General features: G+C 42.8%; 1 protein-coding gene across 3 annotated transcripts in view; it reads right to left on the bottom strand.

Annotated features, from left to right (window-relative positions):
* Nucleotides 1-26,642, bottom strand: part of XRN1 (5'-3' exoribonuclease 1) — a 441,443-nt gene that overhangs the window by 123,681 nt on the left and 291,120 nt on the right. For all 3 annotated transcript variants that reach the window (XM_053710017.1, XM_053710018.1, XM_053710019.1), the window contains exons 29-31: nt 3,710-3,842; nt 2,718-2,787; nt 2,397-2,619 (exon numbers count right to left, since the gene is read on the bottom strand). In XM_053710017.1, coding sequence (XP_053565992.1) covers nt 2,397-2,619; nt 2,718-2,787; nt 3,710-3,842 — 426 coding nt within the window. The remainder of the gene's footprint in view (nt 1-2,396; nt 2,620-2,717; nt 2,788-3,709; nt 3,843-26,642) is intronic.

Raw genomic sequence — 26,642 nt, 5'->3', positions numbered from 1 at the left:
ACAGAATGAAGCTCTCCGTCCTCACGTTCTGCAAACTGTGACGCAGTATCTGACATGGCTCTCATCTCATCCGCGCGCTCTATCCTTAACCCAGAGCTATCGCGCTTGCCTCTTAATTCTGGCAATTTAGATAATACTTCTGTCATAACAGTAGCCATGTCTTGCAAAGTGATTTGTAAGGGCCTCCCTGATGTACTTGGCGCCACAAAATCACGCACCTCCTGAGCGGGAGGCGAAGGTACTGACACGTGAGGAGAGTTAGTCGGCATAACTTCCCCCTCGTCGTCTGGTGATAATTTCTTTACATGTAAAAATTGACTTTTATTTAAAGTAGCATCAATGCAATTAGTACACAAATTTCTATTGGGCTCCACATTGGCCTTTAAACATAGTGAACAAAGAGATTCATCTGAGTCAGACATGTTTAAACAAACTAGCAATGAGACTAGCAAACTTGGAAATACTTTTCAAAATTAATTTACAAGCAATATAAAAAACATTACTGTGCCTTTAAGAAGCACAGAAAAACTGACACAGTTGAAATAACAATGACCAAAATAGTTATAGCAACCAAATTTTCACAGTAAATGTATTAAGTTAGCAAAGGATTGCACCCACCAGCAAATGGATGATTAACCCCTTAGTACCCAAAAACGGATAACAATTATATAATTAACGTTTTTCTCACAAATACACTGTCACAGGACTGCTGTGCCTGATTACCTCCCTCAAAATGGATTTTGAAGACCCCTGAGCTCTCTAGAGACGATCTGGATCATGGAGGATGAAGTAGACAGATTGTGACTGAATTTTTACTGCGCAAAAAAGCGCTAAAATAGGCCCCTCCCACTCATATTACAATAGTGGGGAAGCTCAGAAACTGTTTCTATGCAGAAAACAAAAATGGCCATGTGGTAAAAATCATGCCCTAATAAGTTTTATCACCAAGTACCTCACAAAAACGATTAACAAGCCAGTAAACGTTTTAAACATACATTTGAAAGTTATGTATTATTATTAATAAGCCTGCTACCAGTCGTTTTTACTGCAGTTAAGGCTCATACATTATTTCAGTATTAACAGTATTTTCAGAGTCAATTCCATTCCTTAGAAAAATACATTCAGTGTACACACACACACACACATCAGCCTGATACCAGTCGCTATCACTGCATTTAAGGCTGAACTTACTTTACAATGGTATCAGCAGTATTTTCTCAGTCAATTCCATTCCTCAGAAAATAAATTACTGCACATACCTCATTTGTTGCAGGGGAGCCCTGCATGCTATTCCCCTTCTCTGAAGTTACCTCACTCCTCAGATGAGAAACAGCCAGTGGATCTTAGTTACGTCTGCTAAGACCATAGAAAAAAACCCAGGCAGATTCTTCTTCTAATGCTGCCTGAGAATAAACAGCACACTCCGGTGCCATTTAAAAATAACAAACTTTTGATTGTAGAAATAAACTAAGTTAAAAAACACCACAGATCTCTCACAGCTTCCTTTTTAGTTAGGCTGCAAGAGAATGACTGAGTATGATAGGTGAGGGGAGGAGCTATATAGCAGCTCTGTTGGGTAATTCTCTTGCAGTTTCCTGTTAGGAAGAGATATATTCCATAAGTAATGGATGACCCGTGGACTGACTACACTTAACAGGAGAAATTAAATATATTTATTTTTTACTTTTTTTCCAGCTCCCCAAGATGTATAGGCCATTGTCTTTCCAATGGTGGATCTTGTGGGTCTGTAGCTGCTTAGATGCCTGAGATACAGGCTTCTAAGCAACATGCCCCCATTTCCCTATACTGTACATTGTAATTTTTAAATAAAGTTGCGCAGTGACACCATCGAAACGTGAAGCCCCGGCGATGCCTATCACTATACAGGCCAGATCACCAGGGTGGGAGTCAGTGGGAGCCACCAGATTGCCTTCAAGGTGGGTGAGTGCTAGGGACGGCTCTGAGCCGTCGTCAGCACCTGACTGGGACAATTTGCAACGGTTCAGAGCCGTTGTTAGAACTCAAAGGGTTAAATGCAAGTCAGTAGATAAAGTCATGTGATCAGGGGCAGTCAGAAGATGCTTAGAAACAAGGTAATCACAGAGGTAAAAAGTGTATTATAACCATGGTTTCTGTGCAAAATTGGGGAATGGGTAATAAAGTGATTATCTTTTAAAATAAAAACAATTGAGTTGACTGTCCCTTTAAAAAGCTAGTCTTTTTTGGGGAGTGATACTAGCATGAGCAAAGATAATCTGTACTTAGCTTTAAAATATATCTAGTACTGCAAAGGTATTCAAAATAACAATCTATGCCCAACCAAGTTGAGGTGACAGAAGTCACTAATTAAGTCAAAGCATTATAATTTTCAAGTCAATAACATGAGTGAGTCTTACCTTTGTGAGAACAAAAGGTGAGCGGGGAGAGTGATTAAGAGCACCCATATGATCTTTTTTTGTTCCTCCAGTAAATTCAGGGGAATAGGGGATAGAGTGATTGGATGCTGGTTGTGGTTTAACAATAGCAGTAAGTTTCTGCCCTCCATTTTCTGTACGGATACCATGAGAAAAGTTAATTAAGGCACTAGTTGGCAAACGATAGCCTCTGGATGCAGAACACCTTCAAGTTACACAATTAGAGAGAAAAAAAAATGATTAAGTAACATTAACTGAGGGGCAGTACATGAAATGGAAGTGCATGTTAATTTCAAACAATACCTTATTGTTAATCCACCAGGGAATTCCTCATCAAATAGGACTTCAAGGAGGACATCTGCTTCTCTTTCAGCTACAGAAACATATGCATAGATTGTTATTCAAGTAGGCTCAATACGGTTTTCTCAATATAAATAATACTAATAAAAGGAGTAAACAACGCTTTACAATTTTATTTGTTTCAGAACTCTAAAAAAATTAGGGTCATAGAATATTATTGGCGGTGCTTTTTTATAACACATGCTTCTAAATGGATTGGATATCATCCTATAATACATGCAAACCTTTTTTTTTTTTTTTTAGTGATAATTAATACCAAAATAAGGTTAGATTTTTTAAAAACGAATACAATTTTTTTATAGCATTTGTATCTCTGCACTTTATCTAGCTGAAGAAATGCAGCTATAGTCTTTGATATAACCTGCCAAAGGTGAACAGTTAAAGGGATACTAAACCCAATTTTTTTCTTTAATGATTCAGATAGAGCATGACATTTTAAGCAACTTTCTACTTTACTCCTATTATCAATTTGTATTCATTCTCTTGCTATCTATATTTACAAAGTAGCAATTTAAAGCTTAGGAGCCAGCTCATTTTAGGTTCAGCACCATGGATAGTGCTTGGTATTGGTGTATACAGTTAGCAAACCAATAAGCAAGCATAACCCAGGTTTTCAACCAAAAAAGGGCTGGCTCTTAAGCTTTACATTCCTACTTTTTAAATAAAGATAGCAAGAGAGCGAAGAAAAATTGATAATAGGAGTACATTAGAAAGTTGCTTAAAATTGAATGCTCTATCTGAATCATTAAATAAAAAAATTGGGTTTAGTGTCCCTTTAAAGGTATCAACAGTAGTAAAATGAAAACACGTAAAACAAAAAATAAGTCCCACAGAAGAAATATATTAGTGGAATTTGGTTGCACAGTTCCCATGTCCCTGAAGGAACAGATAATTAAAAATGCACAAGAGTGAGAATATATCCCAATCACACTCACCTCCTTTAATTCCTATAATGGTGCCTCGGAGCCCCAATGGGACAGAGAAGCTCTCCCGTACATTAACAACACGGTCAAACAGACGGAAATCTGCATCTTTGTCTGGGATAACACCATGTTGCTGCTCTAGGGGCTGTCAACAACGAAGGGGAAGAATTAAAATTGGCAATGTTTAAGACGGCATAGTCATTTGCTGTGAAGAAGCTAAAGCTCAATGCTGAATACTCCAGCTGTTGACGTTCATACACTGCATATGGATTTGCTTTGTAACTCTGTTAGACTAGAGAACCCTACAGACAGTAAAAACAAAATTTATGCACAACGTCATTCAATTACTAGTGGGAATATCACTCCTGGCCAGGAGGAGGAAAAGAGCACCACAGCAAATCTGTTAAAGGGACATGAAACCCAAAAAATTTATTTCATGATTTAGATAGAGAATACAATTTTAAACAACTTTCTAATTTACTTCTATTATCTAATTTGTTTCATTCTCTTTGTATCATTTGTTGAATGAGCAGCAATGCACTTCTGGTTTCTAACTAAACACATGAGTGAGAACCTAGGTTCTTTGCTGCTCCTGAGCTTGCCTAGATACATATTTCAGCAAAGGATAACAAGAGAAGGAAGCAAATGAAATAATAGCAGTAAATTGGAAAGGTGTTTAAAATTGCATCATCTGTCCGAATCATGAAAGAAAATTTTTGGGTTTCATGTCCCTTTAAGTATCACTCCCCTACTCATAATCCCCAGTCATTCAACCAAAGGGAAATGGAAAAAGGAATAACACAAAGGTGTAGAGGTGCCTGAGGTTTAGACAAAAATAACTGTCATAAAAAAGGGTGGGGTCGTGGACTCTCCTTATCCGGAAATAAATTTATCAGGTAAGCATAAATTTAATTTTCTTTCCTAAAGATATGGAGAGTCCACAACGTCATTCAGTAACTAGTGGGAATCAATACCCAAGCTAGAGGACACAGAATTAATAGGGAGGGAGAACAAGACAGGCAGACCTAAACAGAAGGCACCACCGGTTGAAGAAACTTTCTCTTAAAAGAGGCCTCAGCCGAGGCAAAAGTATCAAATTTATAAAATTTGCTAAAAGTGCGCAGAGAGGACCAAGTTGCAGCCTTGCAAATCTGTTCCACAAAAGCTTCATTTCTGAAAGCCGTAATTCTCTCAGGAGGCTGCTGACCAACAGTCTCATAAGCAAAACGAATCATACTTCTCAACCAAAAAGAAAGAGAAGTAGCAGTAGCCTTCTGACCCTAACGCTTTCCCGAGAAACAAATAAAAAGAGCAGAAGACTGGCGAAAATCCTTAGTCACCTGTAAATAGAATTTAAGAGTACACACAACATCCTCCTTAAGAGAAGGAGGATTGGAACAGAGAGAAGGAACAACAATTTCCTGATTAATATTTTTAACGGAAAACACTTTAGGGAGAAATCCCAAACTAGTCTGAAGGACTACCTTATCCGCATGTAAGGCGAATCACACTGCAAAGCGGAGAGTTCCGAAACTCTCCAAGCAGATGAGATAGCAACAAGAAACAAAATCTTCCAAGATAACAACTTAATATCTAAGGAATGCATAGGCTCAAACAGAGCCTGCTGCAAAACTTTAAAAAGAAAGTTAAGACTCCAAGGAGGAGTAACAGATTTAAACACAGGCCTGATTCTGACCAAGGCCTGACAAAAAGATTGAACATCTGGCACAACCGCCAGATGCCTATGAAACAGAATAGATAAAGCAGAAATCTGACCTTTCAGAGTGCTGACTGACAACCCTTTCTCCAAACCTTCCTAGAGAAAAGACAAAATTCTAGGAATGCTGACCCTACTCCAAGAGTAGCCCTTAGATTCACACCAATAAAGATATTTATGCCATACCTTATGGTAAATCTTTTGAGTAACAGGCTTGCAAGCCTAGATCATGGTCTTGATGACCAAGTCAGAAAAACCACGCTTAGACAGAAATAAGCTTTCAATCTCCAAGCAGTCCACTTCAGAGAAATGAGATTTGGCCCAAGGAACTGCCAGAACATCTATCATAGAGGCCTGTGGATCTCTTGACCTTGAACCGTACCTTGGAAGCTTGACATTCTGCAGAGACGCCATCAGATCCAACTCTGGCACCCCCCATTTGAGAGTTAACCTGGAGAACACCTCCGGATGGAGAACACCTCCGGATGGAGAGCCCACTCCCCGGGATGAAATGTCTGTCTGCTCAGGAAATCTGCTTCCCATTTGTCCACTCCTGGAATGTGAATGGCAGATAAAAAATTGTAAGCTTCCGCCCACTGAATAATCTGTGTCACCTCCATCATGGCTAAGGAAATCCGGGTTCCTCCCTGGTGGTTAATGTAAGCCACTGAGGTAATGTTGTCCGACTGAAACCTGATAAACCGGGCTAAAGACAACTGAGGCCAAGCCATCAGAGCATTGAAAATCGCTCTCAACTCCAAGATGTTTATGGGGAGAGCAGACTCCTCCCAAACCATAGACCCTGCACCTTTAACAAGTCCCAGACTGCTCCCAAGCCTAGCAGGCTGGCGTCCGTGGTCACAATCACTCAGGAAGGTCTCCGGAAGCATGTGCCGAGACAGATGCTCCTGAGAAAGCCACCACGGAAGAGTGTCTCTTGTCGACTGGTCTAGAACTATCCTCAGACAAATCCGAATGGTTTCCGTTCCATTGTCTGAGCATGCATAACTGCAAAACTCTCAAATAGAATCGAGCAAAGGGAATGATGTCCATGGAAGCGACCATCAGACCAATTACCTCCATACATTGAGCTACTAATGGTCGAACAGTAGACTGAAGAGAGAGGCAAGAGGAGAGAATTTTTTATTTCTGACCTCTATCAGAAAAATCTTCATAGATAGGGAATCTATTATGGTCCCTAAAAAAAAAAAAAAAAAAAAAAAACACCCTTGTAGCTGGAACAAGGGAACTTTTTCCCAGATTCACTTTAAAACCGTGGAAACGTAGAAAAGACAACAAGATCTCTGTATGAAACAATAGCGCCTGAACCAATATATTGTCCAGGTAGGGCGCCACTGCAATTCCCTGAGACTAGCAAAAGAGCCCCCAGAAACTTTGTGAAAATTCTGGGAGCTGTGGCAAGGCCAAACGGAAGAGCCACAAACTGAAAGTGTTTGTCTAGAAAGCGAATCTCAGAAACGTGATGATTCCTGTGAATGTGAACATGAAGATACGCGTCCTTCAGGTCTATGGTCGACATGAACTGACCCTCTTGGACCAAAGGAAGAATGAACCGAATGGTCTCCATTTGGAGGGATGCAACCCTTAGAAACTTGTTGAGACACCACAAACAGATTTGAATAGAAACCTAGACCCTGTTCCTTTACAGAAACAATCACTCCCAGAGAGGAAAGATCCTGAACGCAGTTCAAGAATGCCTCTCTTTTTACCTGATCTGCTGGAAACCTTGAGAGGTAAAATCTGCCCTTGGGAGGAAGAGATTTGAATTATATTTTGTAACCCTGAGATACTATGTCCACAGTCCAAGGGTCTGGGACATCTCATATCCAAGCTTGACAAAACAAGGAAAGTCTGCCCCCCACTTGATCCGATCCCGGACCGGGGGCAGAACCTTCATGCTGTCTTAGGCTCAGCTGCAGGCTTCCTTGACTGCTTCCCCTTGTTCCAAGACTGATTGGGTCTCCAAGAAGACTTGGACTGTTCCTGCTTGGAAGAAGAAGAGGACTTTTGACCTATGAATTTACGAAAGGAACGAAAATTACTTTGACGTCCTTTAGGTCTATTCTTCTTGTCTTGTTGTAGAAAAGACCCTTTTCCACATGTAATCTCAAAAATAATTTCTGCCAGACCAGGTCCAAACAAGGACTTGCCCTTATAGGGAAGTGCCAGAAGTTTGGAAGAAACATCAGCTGACCAAGATTTTAGCCACAAAGCTCTGCGGGCTAGAACAGAGAAACCAGACATCTTGGCTCCCAGTCTAATAACTTGCATGTTAGCATCAGAAATAAAGGAATTGGCTAGTTTAAGAGCCATAATCCTATCTTGGATTTCCTCCAAAAGGAGTATCTTCTAAAATAGATTCAGACAAAGTATTGCACCAATAAGATGCTGCACTTGCTACTGTGGCAATACAAACTGCAGGTTGCCATTGAAGACCTTGATGAACATACATGCTTTTCAAATAAGCCTCCAGCTTCTTATCCATGGGATCCTTAAAAGAGCAACTATCCTCTATAGGGATCGTAGTTCTCTTAGTCAGAGTAGAAATAGCCCCTTCTACCTTAGGCACCGTGCACCATGAATCTTTAATGGAATCAGCAACAGGAAACATCTTTTTAAAGACAGGAGAAGAAAACGGTCTCCCTGGCTTCTCCCATTCCTGTGAAATAATCTCTGTCACACGGTCTGGAACAGGGAACACTTCCACAGAAGTATTTATTAAGTTTACTAGATTTCTTAGGGTTGACAACGACAGAAGAATCAGAGTCATCCAAAGTAGCCAATACCTCCTTTAACAATACACAAAGGTGTTCAAGCTTAAATCTGAAATTAACTTCTTCAGTCTTAATCTGAGATTTCATCCTCAGAGGCTGCTGAGGAAACCTCCCCATCAGACTTATAAGGGAAGACAACCTGCGTATCAGCAGCTGAAACAGATACCTTACTATCTGATACATGTTTAGTTTTCCTCTTGCGTTTTCCCAATACCGGAAAAGCAGATAATACCGCAGGCACCGCAGAAGATATCTGTGTAGCAAAATCTGCAGGCAAATATACTCCTCCGGGAGGTTGAGCACAACCGCAGGGCACTGCATGTGACGCCAGTGAGGCTTGGGACGTTTGAGGAGAAAACTGTGGCATTGCCTGAACAGCATCATCCTGATAGACTTTATTGGGCTCAGACGGCAACAACTTATCTTTATTTTGCAAAGCTTTATCTAAGCAAGTAGCACAGAATTGCATAGGCAAAGTGATCTGTGTCTCAAGGCATAACAGGCATCTATCACAAGTAAGGGATTCTTGATCCATATCTAAATTGTATATAAAGAAAAAAATATTTGAGAACTGTCTCTTTAAAGGGACAGTCAAGACCAAAAAAAACTTTCATGTTTCAAATAGGGCATGTAATTTTAAACAACTTTCCAATTTACTTTTATCACCAATATTGCTTTATTCTCTTGGTATTCTTAGTTGAAAGTTAAACCTAGGAGGTTCCTATGTTAATTTCTTAAACCTTGAAGGCCACCTCTAATCTAAATGCATTTTGATAGTTTTTCATCACTAGAGGTCATTAGTTCACGTGTTTCAGAAAGATAACATTGAGCCCATGCACGTGAATTTACCATGGAGACAGCTCTGATTGGTTAAAATGCAAGTCTGTCAAAATAACTGACATAAAGGGGTAGTCTGCTGACGCTTAGATACAAGGTAATAACAGAGGTAAAATGTGTATAATTATAACTGTGTTGGTTAGGCAAAACTGGGGAATTGGTAATTAAGGGATTATCTATCTTTTAAAACAACAAAAATTCTGGTGTTGACTGTCCCTTTAAGAGAAAAGTAAATTTAACAGCAAGAAAAAAACGCTACAAAAGTAACTACCAGCAACAGAATCAAGCTACCTCTACACCCCAGATATACTGGGATGCCCTACCTGACCTCTGAAATCCAAATACAGCAACCGAACACAGCACCTCCTCACTCAAAAGCAGAATCATCATTGCCGGAAAAAACATAATTTATGCTTACCTGATAAATTTATTTCTCTTGTGGTGTATTCAGTCCACGGGTCATCCATTACTTATGGGATATATTCCCTTCCCAACAGGAAGTTGCAAGAGGATCACCCAAAGCAGAGCTGCTATATAGCTCCTCCCCTCACATGTCATATCCAGTCATTCGACCGAAACAAGACAAGAAAGGAGAAACCATAGGGTGCAGTGGTGACTGAAGTTTTAATTAAAATTTAGATCTGCCTTAAAAAGACAGGGCGGGCCGTGGACTGAATACACCACAAGAGAAATAAATTTATCAGGTAAGCATAAATTATGTTTTCTCTTGTTAAGTGTATTCAGTCCACGGGTCATCCATTACTTATGGGATACCAATACCAAAGCTAAGTACACGGATGAAGGGAGGGACAAGGCAGGAACTTAAACGGAAGGAACCACTGCCTGTAGAACCTCTCTCCCAAAAACAGCCTCCGAAGAAGCAAAAGTGTCAAATTTGTAAAATTTCGAAAAGGTGTGAAGCGAAGACCAAGTCGCAGCCTTGCAAATCTGTTCAACAGAGGCCTCATTCTTAAAGGCCCAGGTGGAAGCCACAGCTCTAGTAGAATGAGCTGTAATTCTTTCAGGGGGCTGCTGTCCAGCAGTCTCATAGGCTAAACGTATTATACTACGAAGCCAAAAAGAGAGAGAGGTTGCCGAAGCTTTTTGACCTCTCCTCTGTCCAGAATAAACGACAAACAGGGAAGAAGTTTGACGAAAATCTTTAGTTGCCTGTAAATAGAATTTCAGGGCACGGACTACGTCCAGATTATGCAAAAGACATTCCTTCTTTGAAGAAGGATTAGGGCACAATGATGGGACAACAATCTCTTGATTGATATTCCTGTTAGAAACTACCTTAGGTAAAAACCCAGGTTTAGTACGCAGAACTACCTTGTCTGAATGGAAAACCAGATAAGGAGAATCACAATGTAAAGCAGATAACTCAGAGACTCTTCGAGCCGAGGAAATAGCCATCAAAAACAGAACTTTCCAAGATAAAAGCTTAATATCAATGGAATGAAGGGGTTCAAACGGAACACCCTGAAGAACTTTAAGAACCAAGTTTAACCCCTTAACGACCGAGGACGTGCAGGGTACGTCCTCAAAAAAAAGGCAGTTAATGCCTGAGAACGTACCCTGCACGTCCTCGGTTTGGAAAGCAGCTGGAAGCGATCCTGCTCGCTTCCAGCTGCTTTCCGGTTATTGCAGTGATGCCTCGATATGGAGGCATCCTGCAATAACTTTTTTAAGCCATCCGGTGCAGAGAGAGCCACTCTGTGGCCCTCTCTGCACCGGAGATCGGTGGTTCCCTGCGTTGGTGGGTGGGAGCCGGACCGGGAGGCGGGTGGCGGCCATCGATGGCCCTGGTTATGTGCAGGGGGGGAGGGATCGTGGGCGGGGATGAGCGGGGGCGCGCACGGGCGCGCGCGCGTGCACGGGAGGGCGGGGGCGGGCGCGTGCACGGGGAGGGAGCGGGTGGGAACAGCTACACTACAGAAAATGTGTTAGTAAAAATGTTTAAATGCCCTAATATTTTTTTTAAAAAAAAAAAGATCAGCAAGGTGGTGGGGGTTTGTCTGTGTGGGGGGGGAAGCTACACTACAGAAAAAAGACAAATAAATATAAAAAAAGCCCTTTTTTTTTGCAAACTGGGTACTGGCAGACAGCTGCCAGTACCCAAGATGGCCCCCAATGAGGCAGAGGGGATGGTCAGAGAGCGGTTTTGGGGGGGATCAGGGAGGTTGGGGGCTAAGGGGGGGATCCTACACCCTAGCATATGTAAATATGCTAAAAAAAATTATTTATTTTTTAAAAAACCCTTTTATTTTAGTACTGGCAGACTTTCTGCCAGTACTTAAGATGGCGGGGACAATTGTGGGGTGGGGGAGGGAAGGGAGCTGTTTGGGAGGGATCAGGGGGTGGGATGTGTCAGGTGGGAGGCTCTACACTAAAGCTAAAATTAATCCTGCAAGCTCCCTACAAACTCCCTAATTAACCCCTTCACTGCTAGCCAGAATACACGTGTGAGGCGCAGCAGGATTTAGCGGCCTTCTAATTACCAGAAAGCAACGCCAAAGTCATATATGTCTGCTATTTCTGAACAAAGGGGATCCCAGACAAGTATTTACAACCATTTGTGCCATAATTGCACAAGCTGTTTGTAAATTATTTCAGTGAGAAACCTAAAATTGTGAAAAATTTAACTTTTTTTTCAATTTGATCGCATTTGGCGGTGAAATGGTGGCATGAAATATACCAAAATGTGCCTAGATCAATACTTGGGGTTGTCTACTATACTACACTAAAGCTAAAATTAACCCTACAAGCTCCCTAAAAGCTCCCTAATTAACCCCTTAACTGCTGGGCATAATACACTTGTGGTGCGCAGTGGCATTTAGCGGCCTTCTAATTACCAAAAAGCAACGCCAAAGCCATATATGTCTGCTATTTCTGAACAAAGGGGATCCCAGAGAAGAATTTACAACCATTTATGCCATAATTGCACAAGTTGTTTGTAAATAATTTCAGTGAGAAACCAAAAGTTTGTGAAAAAATTTGTGAAAAAGTGAACGATTTTTTGTATTTGATCGCATTTGGCGGTGAAATGGTGGTATGAAATATACCAAAATTGTCCTAGATCAATACTTTGGGATGTCTACTAAAAAAAAATATATACATGTCAAGGGATATTCAGGGATTCCTGAAAGATATTAGTGTTCTAATGTAACTAGCGCTAATTTTGGAAAAAAGTGGTTTGGAAATAGCAAAGTGCTACTTGTATTTATGGCCCTATAACTTGCACAAAAAGCAAAGAACATGTAAACATTGGGTATTTCTAAACTCAGGACAAAATTTTGAAACTATTTAGCATGGGTGTTTTTTGGTGGTTGTAGATATGTAACAGATTTTGGGGGTCAAAGTTAGAAAAAGTGTGTTTTTTTCAATTTTTCCTCATATTTTATATTTTTTTTTATAGTAAATTATAAGATATGATGAAAATAATGGTATCTTTAGAAAGTCCATTTAGTGGCGAGAAAAACGGTATATAATATGTGTGGGTACAGTAAATGAGTAAGAGGAAAATTACAGCTAAACACAAACACCGCAAAAATGTAAAAATAGCCTTGGTCCCAAACGGACAGAAAATGGAAAAGTGCTGTGGTCATTAAGGGGTTAAGCTCCACGGAGGAGCAACAGATTTAAACACAGGCTTAATCCTAGCCAAAGCCTGACAAAAAGCCTGGACGTCTGGAACTTCTGCCAGACGCTTGTGCAAAAGAATAGACAGAGCAGAAATCTGTCCCTTCAACGAACTAGCAGATAAGCCCTTTTCCAAACCCTCTTGTAGAAAGGACAATATCCTAGGAATCCTAACCTTACTCCATGAGTAACTCTTGGATTCGCACCAATATAAGTATTTACGCCATATCTTATGATAGATTTTTCTGGTAACAGGCTTCCGAGCCTGTATTAAAGTATCAATAACTGACTCTGAGAAGCCACGCTTGGATAGGATCAAGCGTTCAATCTCTATGCAGTCAGCCTCAGAGAAATTAGATTTGGATGGTTGAAAGGACCCTGAATTAGAAGGTCCTGTCTCAGAGGCAGAGACCATGGTGGACAGGACGACATGTCCACTAGGTCTACATACCAGGTCCTGCGTGGCCACGCAGGCGCTATCAGAATCACTGATGCTCTCTCCTGTTTGATCTTGGCAATCAGTCGAGGCAGCAGCGGAAATGGTGGAAACACATAAGCCATGTTGAAGACCCAAGGGGCTGCTAGAGCATCTATCAGCGCCGCTCCCGGGTCTCTGGACCTGGATCCGTAACGAGGAAGCTTGGCGTTCTGGCGAGACGCCATGGAGATCCAGTTCTGGTTTGCCCCAACAACGAATCAGTTGAGCGAACACCTCCGGATGAAGTTCTCACTCCCCCGGATGAAAGGTCTGGCGACTTAGAAAGTCCGCCTCCCAGTTCTCCACGCCTGGGATGTGGATCGCTGACAGGTGGCAAGAGTGAAACTCTGCCCAGCGAATTATCTTTGAGACTTCTAACATCGCTAGGGAACTCCTGGTTCCCCCTTGATGGTTGATGTAAGCCACAGTCGTGATGTTGTCCGACTGAAATCTGATGAACCTCAGTGTTGCTAACTGAGGCCAAGCTAGAAGAGCCTTGAATATTGCTCTTAATTCCAGAATATTTATTGGGAGGAGTTTCTCCTCCTGAGTCCACGATCCCTGAGCCTTCAGGGAGTTCCAGACTGCGCCCCAACCTAGAAGGTTGGCATCTGTTGTTACAATCGTCCACTCTGGCCTGCGAAAGGTCATGCCCTTGGACAGATGGACCAGAGAAAGCCACCAGAGAAGAGAATCTCTGGTTTCTTGATCCAGATTTAGTAGAGGGGACAAATCTGAGTAATCCCCATTCCACTGACCTAGCATGCATAATTGCAGCGGTCTGAGATGCAGGCGCGCAAATGGCACTATGTCCATTGCCGCTACCATTAAGCCGATTACTTCCATGCACTGAGCCACTGACGGGCGTGGAATGGAATGAAGGACACGGCAAGCATTTAGAAGTTTTGACAACCTGGACTCCGTCAGGTAAATTTTCATCTCTACCGAATCTATAAGAGTCCCTAGGAAGGAGACTCTTGTGAGTGGTGATAGAGAACTCTTTTCCACGTTCACCTTCCACCCATGCGACCTCAGAAATGCCAGAACTATCTCTGTATGAGACTTGGCAATTTGAAAGCTTGATGCCTGTATCAGGATGTCGTCTAGATACGGAGCCACCGCTATGCCTCGCGGTCGTAGAACCGCCAGAAGTGAGCCCAGAACCTTTGTAAAGATTCTCGGGGCCGTAGCTAACCCGAAGGGAAGAGCTACAAACTGGTAATGCCTGTCTAGGAAGGCAAATCTTAGGTACCGATAATGATCTTTGTGAATCGGTATGTGAAGGTAGGCATCCTTTAAGTCCACAGTGGTCATGTACTGACCCTCTTGGATCATGGGAAGGATGGTTCGAATAGTTTCCATTTTGAATGATGGAACTCTTAGGAATTTGTTTAGGATTTTTAAGTCCAAGATTGGTCTGAAGGTTCCCTCTTTCTTGGGAACCACAAATAGATTTGAATAGAATCCTTGCCTGTGTTCCGTCCGCGGAACTGGGTGGATCACCCCCATTAGTAAGAGGTCTTGTACACAGCGTAGAAATGCCTCTTTCTTTATTTGGTTTGCTGATAACCTTGAAAGATGAAATCTCCCTTCTGGAGGAGAAGCTTTGAAGTCCAGAAGATATCCCTGGGATATGATCTCCAACGCCCAGGGATCCTGGACATCACTTGCCCACGCCTGGGCGAAGAGAGAAAGTCTGCCCCCCACTAGATCCGTTTCCGGATAGGGGGCAATCCCTTCATGCTGTCTTAGGGGCAGTAGTAGGTTTTCTGGCCTGCTTGCCCTTGTTCCAGGACTGATTATTTTTCCAGGCCTGTCTGTAACGAGCAACAGTTCCTTCCTGTTTTGGAGCGGAGGAAGTTGATGCTGCTCCTGCCTTGAAGTTTCGAAAGGCACGAAAATTAGACTGTTTGGCCTTTGATTTGGCCCTGTCCTGAGGAAGGGTATGACCCTTACCTCCAGTAATGTCAACGATAATTTCTTTCAAGCCGGGTCCGAATAAGGTTTGCCCCTTGAAAGGAATATTAAGCAATTTAGATTTAGAAGTCACGTCAGCTGACCAGGATTTAAGCCATAGCGCTCTGCGCGCCTGGATGGCGAATCCGGAGTTCTTAGCCGTTAGTTTAGTTAAATGTACAATGGCATCAGAAACAAATGCATTAGCTAGCTTAAGTGCTTTAAGCTTGTCCATGATTTCATCCAATGGAGCTGAGTGAATGGCCTCTTCCAGAGACTCAAACCAGAATGCCGCAGCAGCAGTGACAGGCGCAATGCATGCAAGGGGCTGTAAGATAAAACCTTGTTGAACAAACATTTTCTTAAGGTAACCTTCTAATTTTTTATCCATTGGATCCGAAAAAGCACAACTATCCTCCACCAGGATAGTGGTACGCTTAGCTAAAGTAGAAACTGCTCCCTCCACCTTGGGGACCATTTGCCATAAGTCCCGAGTAGTGGCGTCTATTGGAAACATTTTCCTAAATATAGGAGGTGGGGAAAAGGGCACACCAGGTCTATCCCACTCCTTGCTAATAATTTCTGTAAGCCTTTTAGGTATAGGAAAAACGTCAGTACACACCGGCACCGCATAGTATCTATCCAGTCTACATAATTTCTCTGGAATTGCAACTGTATTACAGTCATTCAGAGCCGCTAAAACCTCCCCTAGCAATACACGGAGGTTCTCAAGCTTAAATTTAAAATTAGAAATCTCTGAATCCGGTTTCCCTGGATCAGATCCATCACCCACAGAATGAAGCTCTCCGTCCTCATGTTCTGCAAACTGTGACGCAGTATCATATATGGCTCTCACCGCACCAGCGCGCTCTGTCCTTATCCCAGAGCTATCGCGCTTGCCTCTTAATTCTGGCAATTTAGATAATACTTCTGTCAGGGTATTATTCATAATAGTGGCCATGTCTTGTAAAGTGATTTGTATGGGCGTCCCTGATGTACTTGGCGCCACAATATCACGCGCCTCCTGAGCGGGAGGCGAAGGTACTGACACGTGAGGAGAGTTAGTCGGCATAACTTCCCCCTCGTCGTCTGGTGATAATTCTTTTATAGATAAAGACTGACCTTTATTATTTAAAGTGAAATCAATACATTTAGTACACATATTTCTATGGGGCTCCACACTGGCCTTCAAACATAATGAACAAACAGATTAATCTGTGCCAGACATGTTTAAACAGACTAGCAATGAGACTAGCAAGCTTGGAAAACACTTTGAAATAAATTTACAAGCACTAAATAAAACATTACTGCGCCTTTAAGAAGCACAAAAAATTGTCACAGTTGAAATAACAATGAACCAAATCAGTTATAGAAACCAAATTTTCACAGTAAATGTATTAAGTTAGCAGAGCATTGCACCCACTTGCAAATGGATGATTAACCCCTTAATACCCAAAACGGATAATAATATAGAAAAAAACGTTTTTTAACACAGTCAAACACACTGTCACAGGTCTGCTGTGACTGATTACCTCCCTCAAAATGACTTTTGAAGTCCCCTGAACTCTCTAGAAACGTCCTGTGTCATGCAGGAAGAAACAGGAAGACAGAGACTGAATTTTTACTGCGCAAAAAAGCACTAAAATAGGCCCCTCCCACTCATATTACAACAGTGGGAAGCCTCAGTTAACTGTTTCCATGCAGAAATATAAGTCAGCCATGTGGAAAATTCATGCCCCAATAAATTTTATCACCAAAGTACCTCACAAAAACGATTAAATATGCCAGCAACCGTTTTAAACATCTTTTTCTTTTATTTTTTAAAGAGTATGTATCTCTATTGATAAGCCTGATACCAGTCCTTCTACTGCATTTAAGACTTATTACATTACTTCAGTAATAGCAGCATTTTCTTAGTCAAATTCCATTCCTAGAAAAATACTTTACTGTATATACATTAATCAGCCTGATACCAGTCACTTCCACTGCATTTAAGGCTGTACTTACATAACATCGGTATCAGCAGTATTTTCTTAGTCAATTCCATTCCTTAGAAAAATATTTTACTGCACATACCTTATTTGCAGGGGACCCCGCACGCTATTCCCTTTCTGAAGTTACAGAAATAATTAAGTATAAAACACCACTCTCCTCTCGCGACCTCCATCTATGTTGAGAGTTGCAAGAGAATGACTGGATATGACATGTGAGGGGAGGAGCTATATAGCAGCTCTGCTTTGGGTGATCCTCTTGCAACTTCCTGTTGGGAAGGGAATATATCCCATAAGTAATGGATGACCCGTGGACTGAATACACTTAACAAGAGAAATAAAGATGCCGCTCCGCTTAATGATCTGAAGCAGAAGAGCTGGTCACATGACCATCCGGCCAACAACAACAGTGCCAGTGAATGCAAAGCGTGCGCTTCAAATAAAAAACCCAGGCAACAGGTAAGAATAGAGCAGTAACAAAAACACGCCCACAATTAGAAAACAGTCAGAACGGCATATTCACTGTCAAACACCACAAAAGTGAATTAAAAGCCGTGACTGAAGCTGCAAGCCCTATACTTGTGCACAAAACATGCCCCCATGTGTAAGCACACAAAGAATAAAAATAAAGGCTAAACATAAAAAGCCCATATTAACCCTTAGTATCCAAGTAACCAGTGCCTGCAACCTGCCAATAAATATCCCACTAAAGGATATAAAAATGTTCCCAAAAAATTGCAGCAATAAATTCTTAAAGTGCAAGTCTCCAATACCTAGAAGACAAAAGCACTTACCTGCAATCCAACTGTCGGGCAGGACGACAGCTCACAAGGCATGAAAGGACACATACTCCTTACATAGACCTGTAGAAAAAAGAAAGAACAGAGTAGCCACCTCTGGCTTTCTATAGCTAGGGCAGCAATGTTAGGTAGACCTTGCTCTGTTTCCTAACTGCTTCAAAGCAACCACTACTCTACTGCAGAGATTGACGTGGACTCAGCTAAACCCCAAATCCTTACTTGTAGGGAAAAGTATCCAAAAAAGGAATTCATTACTTCAGACACTAAACTTCACCTCCTCCATTCACAGAGGCAAATAGAATGACTTGGGATTATGGGTAGGGGAGTGACACTTAACAGCTTTGCAGTGGTGCTCTTTGCCTCCTCCTGCTGGCCAGGAGTGATATACCCACTAGTAATTGAATGACGTTGTGGACTCTCCATATCTTAGGAAAGAAATATAAAATGAATGCTATATTCTTGTGAAGCATGTCCACCAATAATGCAGTGGGAGTTCTGCTAATCAGCAAGTGAGTAATCAGTTCCTAAGGCACAGATGCATGAAAGCATGTACTTCAGGATGCGTGCCATACAAAGAAACTCAGCGAGTGAGTTAAATCTGAGGTAATATACTAAAACCATGCTAGGGGGAAAAAAAAACAAATTATGCTTACCTGATAATTTAATTTCCTTCTGTATGAGGAGAGTCCACGGCATCATTCCTTACTCTTGGGAAATACTAAACCTGGCCCCCAGGAGGAGGCATAGACACCCCAGCCAAAGGCTTAAATACTTCCTCTACTTCCCTCACATCCCAGTCATTCTGCCAAGGGAACAAGGAACAGTAGGAGAAATATCAGGGTATAAATAGTGCCGGAAGAGAAAATAATTTTTGGTCCGCCCATCGGAGTATACGTGCGGGGGCCGTGGACTCTCCTCATACAGAAGGAAATTAAATTATCAGGTAAGGATAATTTATGTTTTCCTTCTTAATATGAGGAGAGTCCACGGCATCATTCCTTACTGTTGGGAAAACTATACCCAAGCTCTAGAGGACACTGAATGATAACGGGAGGGGTAAAAGAAAGACAGTCCCTAATCTGATGGCACCACAACCTTTCTCCCAAAAGCAAAAATGACAAATTTGTAGAATTTTGAAAAAGTATGTAAGGAGGACCAGATAGCCGCCTTACAAATCTGATCCATAGAGGCCTCGTTCTTAAAGGCCCAAGAGGAAGCCTCTCAGAGAAACCTCTCTTGGCTAAGACTAATCGTTCAATCTCCACGCAGTCAGTCTCAGAGAATCTAGATTTTGATGAACAAAAGGACCCTGTTCCAGCAGATCCCTGCGACAAGGTAACTTCCATGGAGGAGATGAGGACATCCCCACCAGGTCCGCAAACCACATCCTACGCAGTCACGATGGAGCAATCAGTGCGGGCCACTACGTAAGGGAGAAGTGGCAATGGCGGAAATTTTTTAAATAGATTGAACCTCCAAGGCACTGCTAATGCATCTATTAGCTCCGCCTGAGGATCCCTGGACCGTGACCCATATCTGGGTAGCTTGGAATTGATCTGGGATGCCATGAGATCTATCTCCGGCATCCCCTATCTGTTGCAAATCTCCGCAAACACCTTGGGATGGAGGGACCATTCCCCCGGATGAAAGGATTGTATGCTGAGGAAATCCGCTTCCCAGTTGTCCACACCCCGAATGTGGATCGCTGACAGCGAACATTGTGGGCCTCTGCCCACTCCAGAATCCAAGATACTTCCCTCATTGCTAGGGAGCTCCTCGTCCCCCCCTGATAGTTGATGTAAGCCACAAGGTCATGTTGTCTGATTGGAATCTGATAAACTGGGACGAAACCAGAAGAGGCCAAGCATTCAGCGCATTGAAGATCCCTCAAAGTTCCAAAATGTTGATCGGGAGGAGGGATTCCTCTTGAGTCCATAGGCCCTGTGCCTTCCTGGCACCCCAAACAGCTACCCATCCTGAGAGACTTGCGTCCGTAGTCACAATCTCCCAGGATGGCCTCAAGAAGTATGTCCCTTGGGACAGCTGATCTGGACAGAGCCACCAGGAGAGCTATTCTCTCGATCGGTTATCTAGAGAAATCTGTTGAGACAGATCCGCATGATCGCCGTTCCACTGTCCCAGCATGCACAGCTGAAGTGGTCTAAGTTGGAATCTGGCAAAAGGAATGATGTCCATGCTGGACTCCATGAGACCAATCACCTCCATACACCGAGCCACAGAGGGCCTTAAAGGAGGTCTGGAGGGCAAGACTAACGTCTCTGGTCTGTAAGGAATATCCTCATGGATATGGAATCTATTATAGTACCCAGGAATTCCACCCTGGTATTGGGAATAAGATAACTCTTTTCTAAGTTTATCTTCCATGAGATTGAAGACGAAATAGAAGAGCTTTCGAATGGTCTTCTGCCAAACGACAGGATGGTGCTTGAACCAGAATATCGTCCAAGTATGGCGCTACTGCTATACCCTTGGTTCTGGCCACTGCAAGCAGAGCCCCTAGAACCTTCATAAAAACTCTTGGAGCAGTAGCTAGACCAAACGGAAGTGCAATAAACTGGAAGTACTGGTCCAGGAACACAAACCTTAGGAACTTGAAGTGTTCCTTGTGTATTGGAACGTGAAGGTAAGCATCCTTCAGATCTATCGTGGTCATGAACTGTCCTTCCTGAACTAAGGGAAGGATGGACCTTAGTGTCTCCATCTTGAACGAGGGGACAGATAAGAATTTGTTTAAGCACTTTAGGTCCAGAATTGGGCGGAAAGTTCCCTCCTTTTTTGGGACCACAAAAAGGTTTGAGTAGTATCCCATACCTTTCTGCAAGAGGTACCGGGACAATGACTCCCAGGGAGGAGAGATCCCTCACGCACCCTAGAAAAGCCTCTCTCTTTTCTGGCCTTTAAGACTGGTTTGACAAGAGGAATCCGCCCCTGGGTGGATGAGCTTTGAAACCTATCCTGTATCCCTGAGCGATGACCTCCAGGACCCACGGTCTTGCACAAACCAAGCTTCCGAAAAGAGAGACAGTCTGCCCCCAACAAGATCCAGAGTCGGATCGGGGGCCGACCCTTCATGCCGACTTTGTCTCGGCGGGCTTCTTGTTCTGCTTGGATTTATTCCAGGGCTGAACCCCCTTGGATTGCTCGGGCTTTGCGGAGGGCTGCTGACGTTGGGATTTATCCGAACGAAAGGAACGAAAATTAGGATCTTGTCCCTTAGGTTTGTTCTTCTTATCCTGCAGTAAAAAAAGGCACCTTTGCCTCCAGTAACCGTGGAGATAATTGATTTCAGGTCTGGACAAAATAGAATCTTTCCCTTAAATGGGAGGGAAAGATGTCTTGACTTTGAAATCATGTCCACAGACCAGGACTTCAGCCAGAGTGACCTATGGGCTTGAACAGAAAGACCTGAAGCCTTGGAATTCGGGCGAATAATTTGCATATTTGCATCACAAATAAAAGAATTAGCCACCCTTAAGGCCTTAATTCTTTCTTGGATCATGTCGAGGGGACCCTCCACCTCAATCAACTCAGATAAGGAGTCGCACCAGTAGGTAGCCTCTCCAGCAACCGCAGTAACAGCCACTGCTGGTTGATACACATATCCTGTATGTTGAAACATCTTTCTTAACAGAGTTTCTACTTTCTTATCCATGGGCTCTTTAAACGACAAACTATCCTCAAGTGGGATAGTAGTGCATTTAGCAAGCGTGGAGATAGAACCATCCACCTTGGGGATGGAACCCCACAACTCCAATTGAGAGTCCGGAAACAGGATTCATTTTTTAAAGGAAGAAGAAGGTGAAAATTAAGAACCAATTCTTTCCCATTCATTTTTAATAATGTTCGCCATCTTTACCGGAACCGGGAAAGTCTGTGGAACAACCCTGTCCTCATAGACCTTATCTAATTTAGGAATCAAAGGTTCCTCGGGCAATTTAGGCTCCGGAAACCTCTAAAGTAGCCAAAACTTCCTTTAGCAGAAAGCATAAATGTTCAACCCTAAATCTAAAGTCTGGTTAATCCGCACCTGGAGGCTTAGAGGCAGCAGATTCCGACCCAGAAAGAGCACCCTCTGAAGTATCAGAGGCGTCTTCATCATTAGATAATCTTGTATCAGATAATCCAATAAGCTAGTAGATGACCCCTGGGAAGGATAGTAATATTTGACCTTTCACTTGCGCTTAGCAGGGCAAGGTAAAGCACTAAAGGCCGCAGACACTGCCGTTTGTAACTGCTCAGTAAAGTCTGGCGGTAAAAGGGCCCCTCCAGATGGAGGATTAGGAGTGCTACGGGAAGCTGCATGTGTATTAGGAGATGACTGTAGGGTGCGCACCTCACGGGACGGAGACTCCTCAGAGGTGGACGGCTCAGTGGTATCAAACATATTAACTTTCTTTAACATGATTACTTTATCAAGGCATGTGGAACATAATAGAGCAGGCCGGTATACCGTGGCCTCCTCACAATATAGACAGATATTAGACTTAGGTAAAGAGGGAGTACCCTCTAACGCATCAGAATCCTCCATAGCTTACACTTATAAAGCAGACTATGGAATAAATAGATAAAACTGCACCTTTATACCCCCAATGGCTGGGGCACTTACCACCTTCTATGACCCAGGCCAAACAGAGAAACCGCTTCTTCTCCGGTAAACGGTCAGGAAAGAGGAAATCCATGTGACCACACCCGGTCACGTAGTGCGCAATGCAGGAACGCCCCTGCTATAATAGGGAAAAAAAGCGCCAAGCCTTTTAGGCTGTGCAGCTTCCAAAAACGAAAGTAAAACCTGTACGTTCCAACATCTGCCTGAGCCTCATCTCACACATGTCGCAGCATAATCATAATAAAATAAAATTATGTGATTAATCCCGCCTGTTCAAAAATCTCCCTCCGGAGATATTAACCCTTGATTCCATACAGATAAAAGGAGCCACACTGTGACCATGTCTTCTTGCATTATCATATGTGTATAAAAAATTAAACGATCTTACCGGAATCTATGCCGTGGAACAGAAACACAGCCTCTAAAGTTTGACAGTCTTGTAGCATCGCTCCTGACATGTACTTGAGTGATGGAAGCAGGCAGTGAAACTCGTCAACACTGATTGCTTAGGAGCTGTTAATATGAGTCTGGATAGGTTCGCAGAAAGACTCTCCCTGCATCTCCAGACTCATTCGTCAATGTTCTCACTGAGAGGCTGACAAGACTACTTAAAACTCCAGTCCCATTTCGAAGGGTAGATACCCTTCATAAGGAACTACTCCGAATCTTCTGACACTTCTCTGTCAACCTCCTGTGACGAAAGGCAAAGAATGACTGGGATATGAGGGAAGTAGGGGGAGTATTAAAGCCTTTGGCTGGGGGTTCTTTGCCTCCTCCTGGTGGCCAGGTTCAGTATTTCCCAACAGTAAGGATTGATGCCGTGGACTCTCCTCATATTAAGAAGGAAATATCTAGAAATGGGCATTTAAAGTGATATGAAAATCAAAATTTAACTTTCAAGATTAAGATATAGCAAGTCATTTTAAGACACATTTTGCTTATATTATCAAATTGACTGATGGTAACACACATTTGTTACGCATGTGCTCTGGTGAGCTCATAACAAGAGGCATAAAATGTGCAGCCACCAATCAGCAACTAGCTCCCAGCAGGGCATTGGTGCTCTTGAGCCTACCAAAGGATACTAAGCTAAATAAGCAAAGTTGATAATACAAGTAAATTAGAAAGTTATTTCAAATTGAAAGCTCTATATCAGACATATATCAGTTGGCTCAGCATCATGGGAGGGCCAAGTTTGAGGATGTCTGCTCTATATAAATAATGAACATTGACTTTACTGTCCCTTTAACTTGGGGCTGCTATTTTAATTGGAACATTATTCAATATGAATACTTTATTTTTACCTTTTAACTTTTGTTATTAAAGGTATATTAGTAATAAATAGCATCTGTTTTGTATTTTATACTTGCCCATGTCACTTGTGAAAAGGGAAATGGTTTTATAGGTTAGCAAATACATATATACTTACATGAAATTATAAGTCTACCGTTGACTACTACTGGTGTAATGCAATAGATTTATATATACAAATTACCCACATGAACAGTCAATGCCATTTATGCAAAGATGCATGCCCTACAGGAAGATCATGTATTTCAAGGCATATTCACCTCACATTTTAAATATATTATAATATTTGAAACTGCAGCTATTATCGGGTTATTTGTAGAGCGCCAACAGATTCTGCAGCGCTATAAACAAAGGGGGAGTACAACAAAACAATTATAGGGATCAAATGGGTAGAGGGCCTTGCCAAGAGTTTCACTGTTGTAGTCAGCTCTTAAGGTGATCTACAAACAACTCTTAGGCTTACATGCTAAGGGGGTTCAGGGGATAGCAATGGAGGAGTGGAACTGGTATAAAGAAAGGTTAGCGTAGGTTGTATGCATCCATGAACAGTAGAGTCTTTAGGGAGCGCTTGAAGCTTTCAAAACTAGGGGAGAGTCTTGTGGGGCGAGGCAGAGAGATCCACAAGATGGGAGCCAGTCTGGCGAAGTCCTGTAAACGGGAGTGCGATGAGGTAACCAGAGAGGAGAGTAGGAGGTCATGAGCAGAGCGAAGGGGACGGGAGGGAGAGTATCTAGAGACAAGGTCTAAGATACAGGGCGGAGCAGTGCAGTTGAGGGCTTTGTATGTCAGAGTGAGAAATTTGTGTTTGATCCTAGAGGCAAGAGGAAGCCAGTGAAGGGATTGGCAGAGAGGAGCAGCAGATGAAGAGCGACGTGTAAGGAAGATGAGTCTGGCAGAGGCATTCATTATGGATTGTAAAGGAGCTAGGCGGCAGGTGGGGAGACAGAGTTGCAGTAATCAAGGCGGTAAAAAATGAGAGAGTGGATTAAAATCTTAGTTGTATCTTGTGTAAGGAAGTGTCTAATTTTAGAGATATTTTTAAGGTGGAAGCGGCAGGCTTTAGCCAAGGACTGAATGTGAGGAGTGAAAGAAAGATCTGAGTCAAATGTGACCCCGAGACATCGGGCATGCGGGGTAGGGGTAATGATGGAGTTGTCGACAGTTATAGAGAGATTGGGGGTGGAGATTTTTGAAGAAGGGGAGAAAATGAGGAGCTCAGTTTTGGAGAGATTTAGCTTGAGGTAGTGAGAGAACATCCAGGAAGAGATGTGAGAAAGGAAGAGATGTGAGAAAGACAGTTAGTGACACAGGTTAGCAAGGAAGGAGTCTGGTGCAGAGAAGTAGATCTGGGTGTCGTCGGCATACAAATGATATTGGAAGCCGTGGGACTTTATTAGGGAACCTAGTGGTGACGTGTAGATTGAGAAGAGAAGGGGACCGAGGACAGAGCCTTGCGGTACTCCAACAGAAAGTGGTGATGGGGTAGAGGAGGCCCCAGAGAAGGCTACACTAAAGGTACAGTTTGACAGGTAGGAAGAGAGTCATGAAAGGGCTGTGTGACAGATCCCGAAGGATTGGAGGATTTGGAGCAAAAGAGGGTGGTCAACGGTGTCAAAGGCTGCGGACAGATCAAGGAGGATAAGCAGAGAGAAGTGGCCTTTTGATTTTGCTGTAAGTAGGTAGTTGGTAACCTTAACAATAGCTGTCTCTGTGGAGTGATGGGGACGAAATACAGATTGCAGTGGGTCAAGAAGGAAGTTTAACGTAAGGAAATGGGATAGGCGTGCATATACTAGTTTTTAGCGAAGCTTTGAGGCAAGAGGGAGGAGGGAAATATGGCAGTAGTTGGATGGGGAGGCAGGATCAAGGGAAGGTTTTTTGAGGATAGGTGTGACTAGTGCATGTTTCAGCGATGAGGGAAATATACCGGTGCTGAGGGAGAGGTTGAAAATGTGTGTTAGTATAGGGGTAAGGGTAGCAGAGAGGGAGGGGAGTAGCTGTGAGGGGAGAGGGTCAATGGGACAGGTAGTGAGGTGAGAGCGCAGTATAAGTGCCAAAACGTCTTCCTCAGTAACAGGGGAGAATGAGCTAAGTTTCAGTTTATGTGGGTTGTGGTTAAGTGAGAGCATTTGAGGGGGGGGAGAGAATGGAATTATGTTGAGAGCTGATTTCATTTCTGATGGAGTCAATTTTGTTATTGAAGTGTCTGGCAAAATCTTGAGCTGACAGAGAAGTTGTATTAGGAGGTGGGGGAGGGCGGAGGAGAGTATTGAAAGTGGAGAACAGATGTTTTGGGTTTGAAGAAAGATTAGAGATAAGAGTAGAGAAGTAGTATTGCTTATGGAGATTAAGGGCAGAATAGTAGGAGTTCAAGATGAATTTGTAATGAAGAAAATCAGCTGAACTCCGAGATTTTCTTCAGTGCCGTTCAGCAGTACGGGAACATCTGCGTAGGTACCGTGTCAGAGGAGTATGCCAGGGCTGAGGATGAGTGTGTGATTTCCGAGCAATGGTAAGAGGGGCGAGATTGTCAAGGATATAAGGGTGGAATTATAGTGGCAGATAGATTGTTCAGGGCAGGAAAAGGAGGAGAAGGATGAGAGGAGTGGTTTGAGGGAATTAGCAAGCTGTTGCTGATCTAAAGACATAATGCTTCTGTGAAGTTTGGTGTGAGGAGTAGAAGGAGGGAGAGTTGTAGGAAGGGATGATATGTTGCAAGTAAGGAGATGGTGGTCAGAAAGAGGAAAGGGGGAGTTTGTGAAGTTTGAGAAAGTGCATCGATAGCTAAAGA

This window comes from Bombina bombina, chromosome 4 (assembly GCF_027579735.1).
Source record: "Bombina bombina isolate aBomBom1 chromosome 4, aBomBom1.pri, whole genome shotgun sequence".
Classification (NCBI taxonomy): Eukaryota; Metazoa; Chordata; class Amphibia; order Anura; family Bombinatoridae; genus Bombina; species Bombina bombina.
This window is presented reverse-complemented; position numbering and strand designations above follow the sequence as displayed.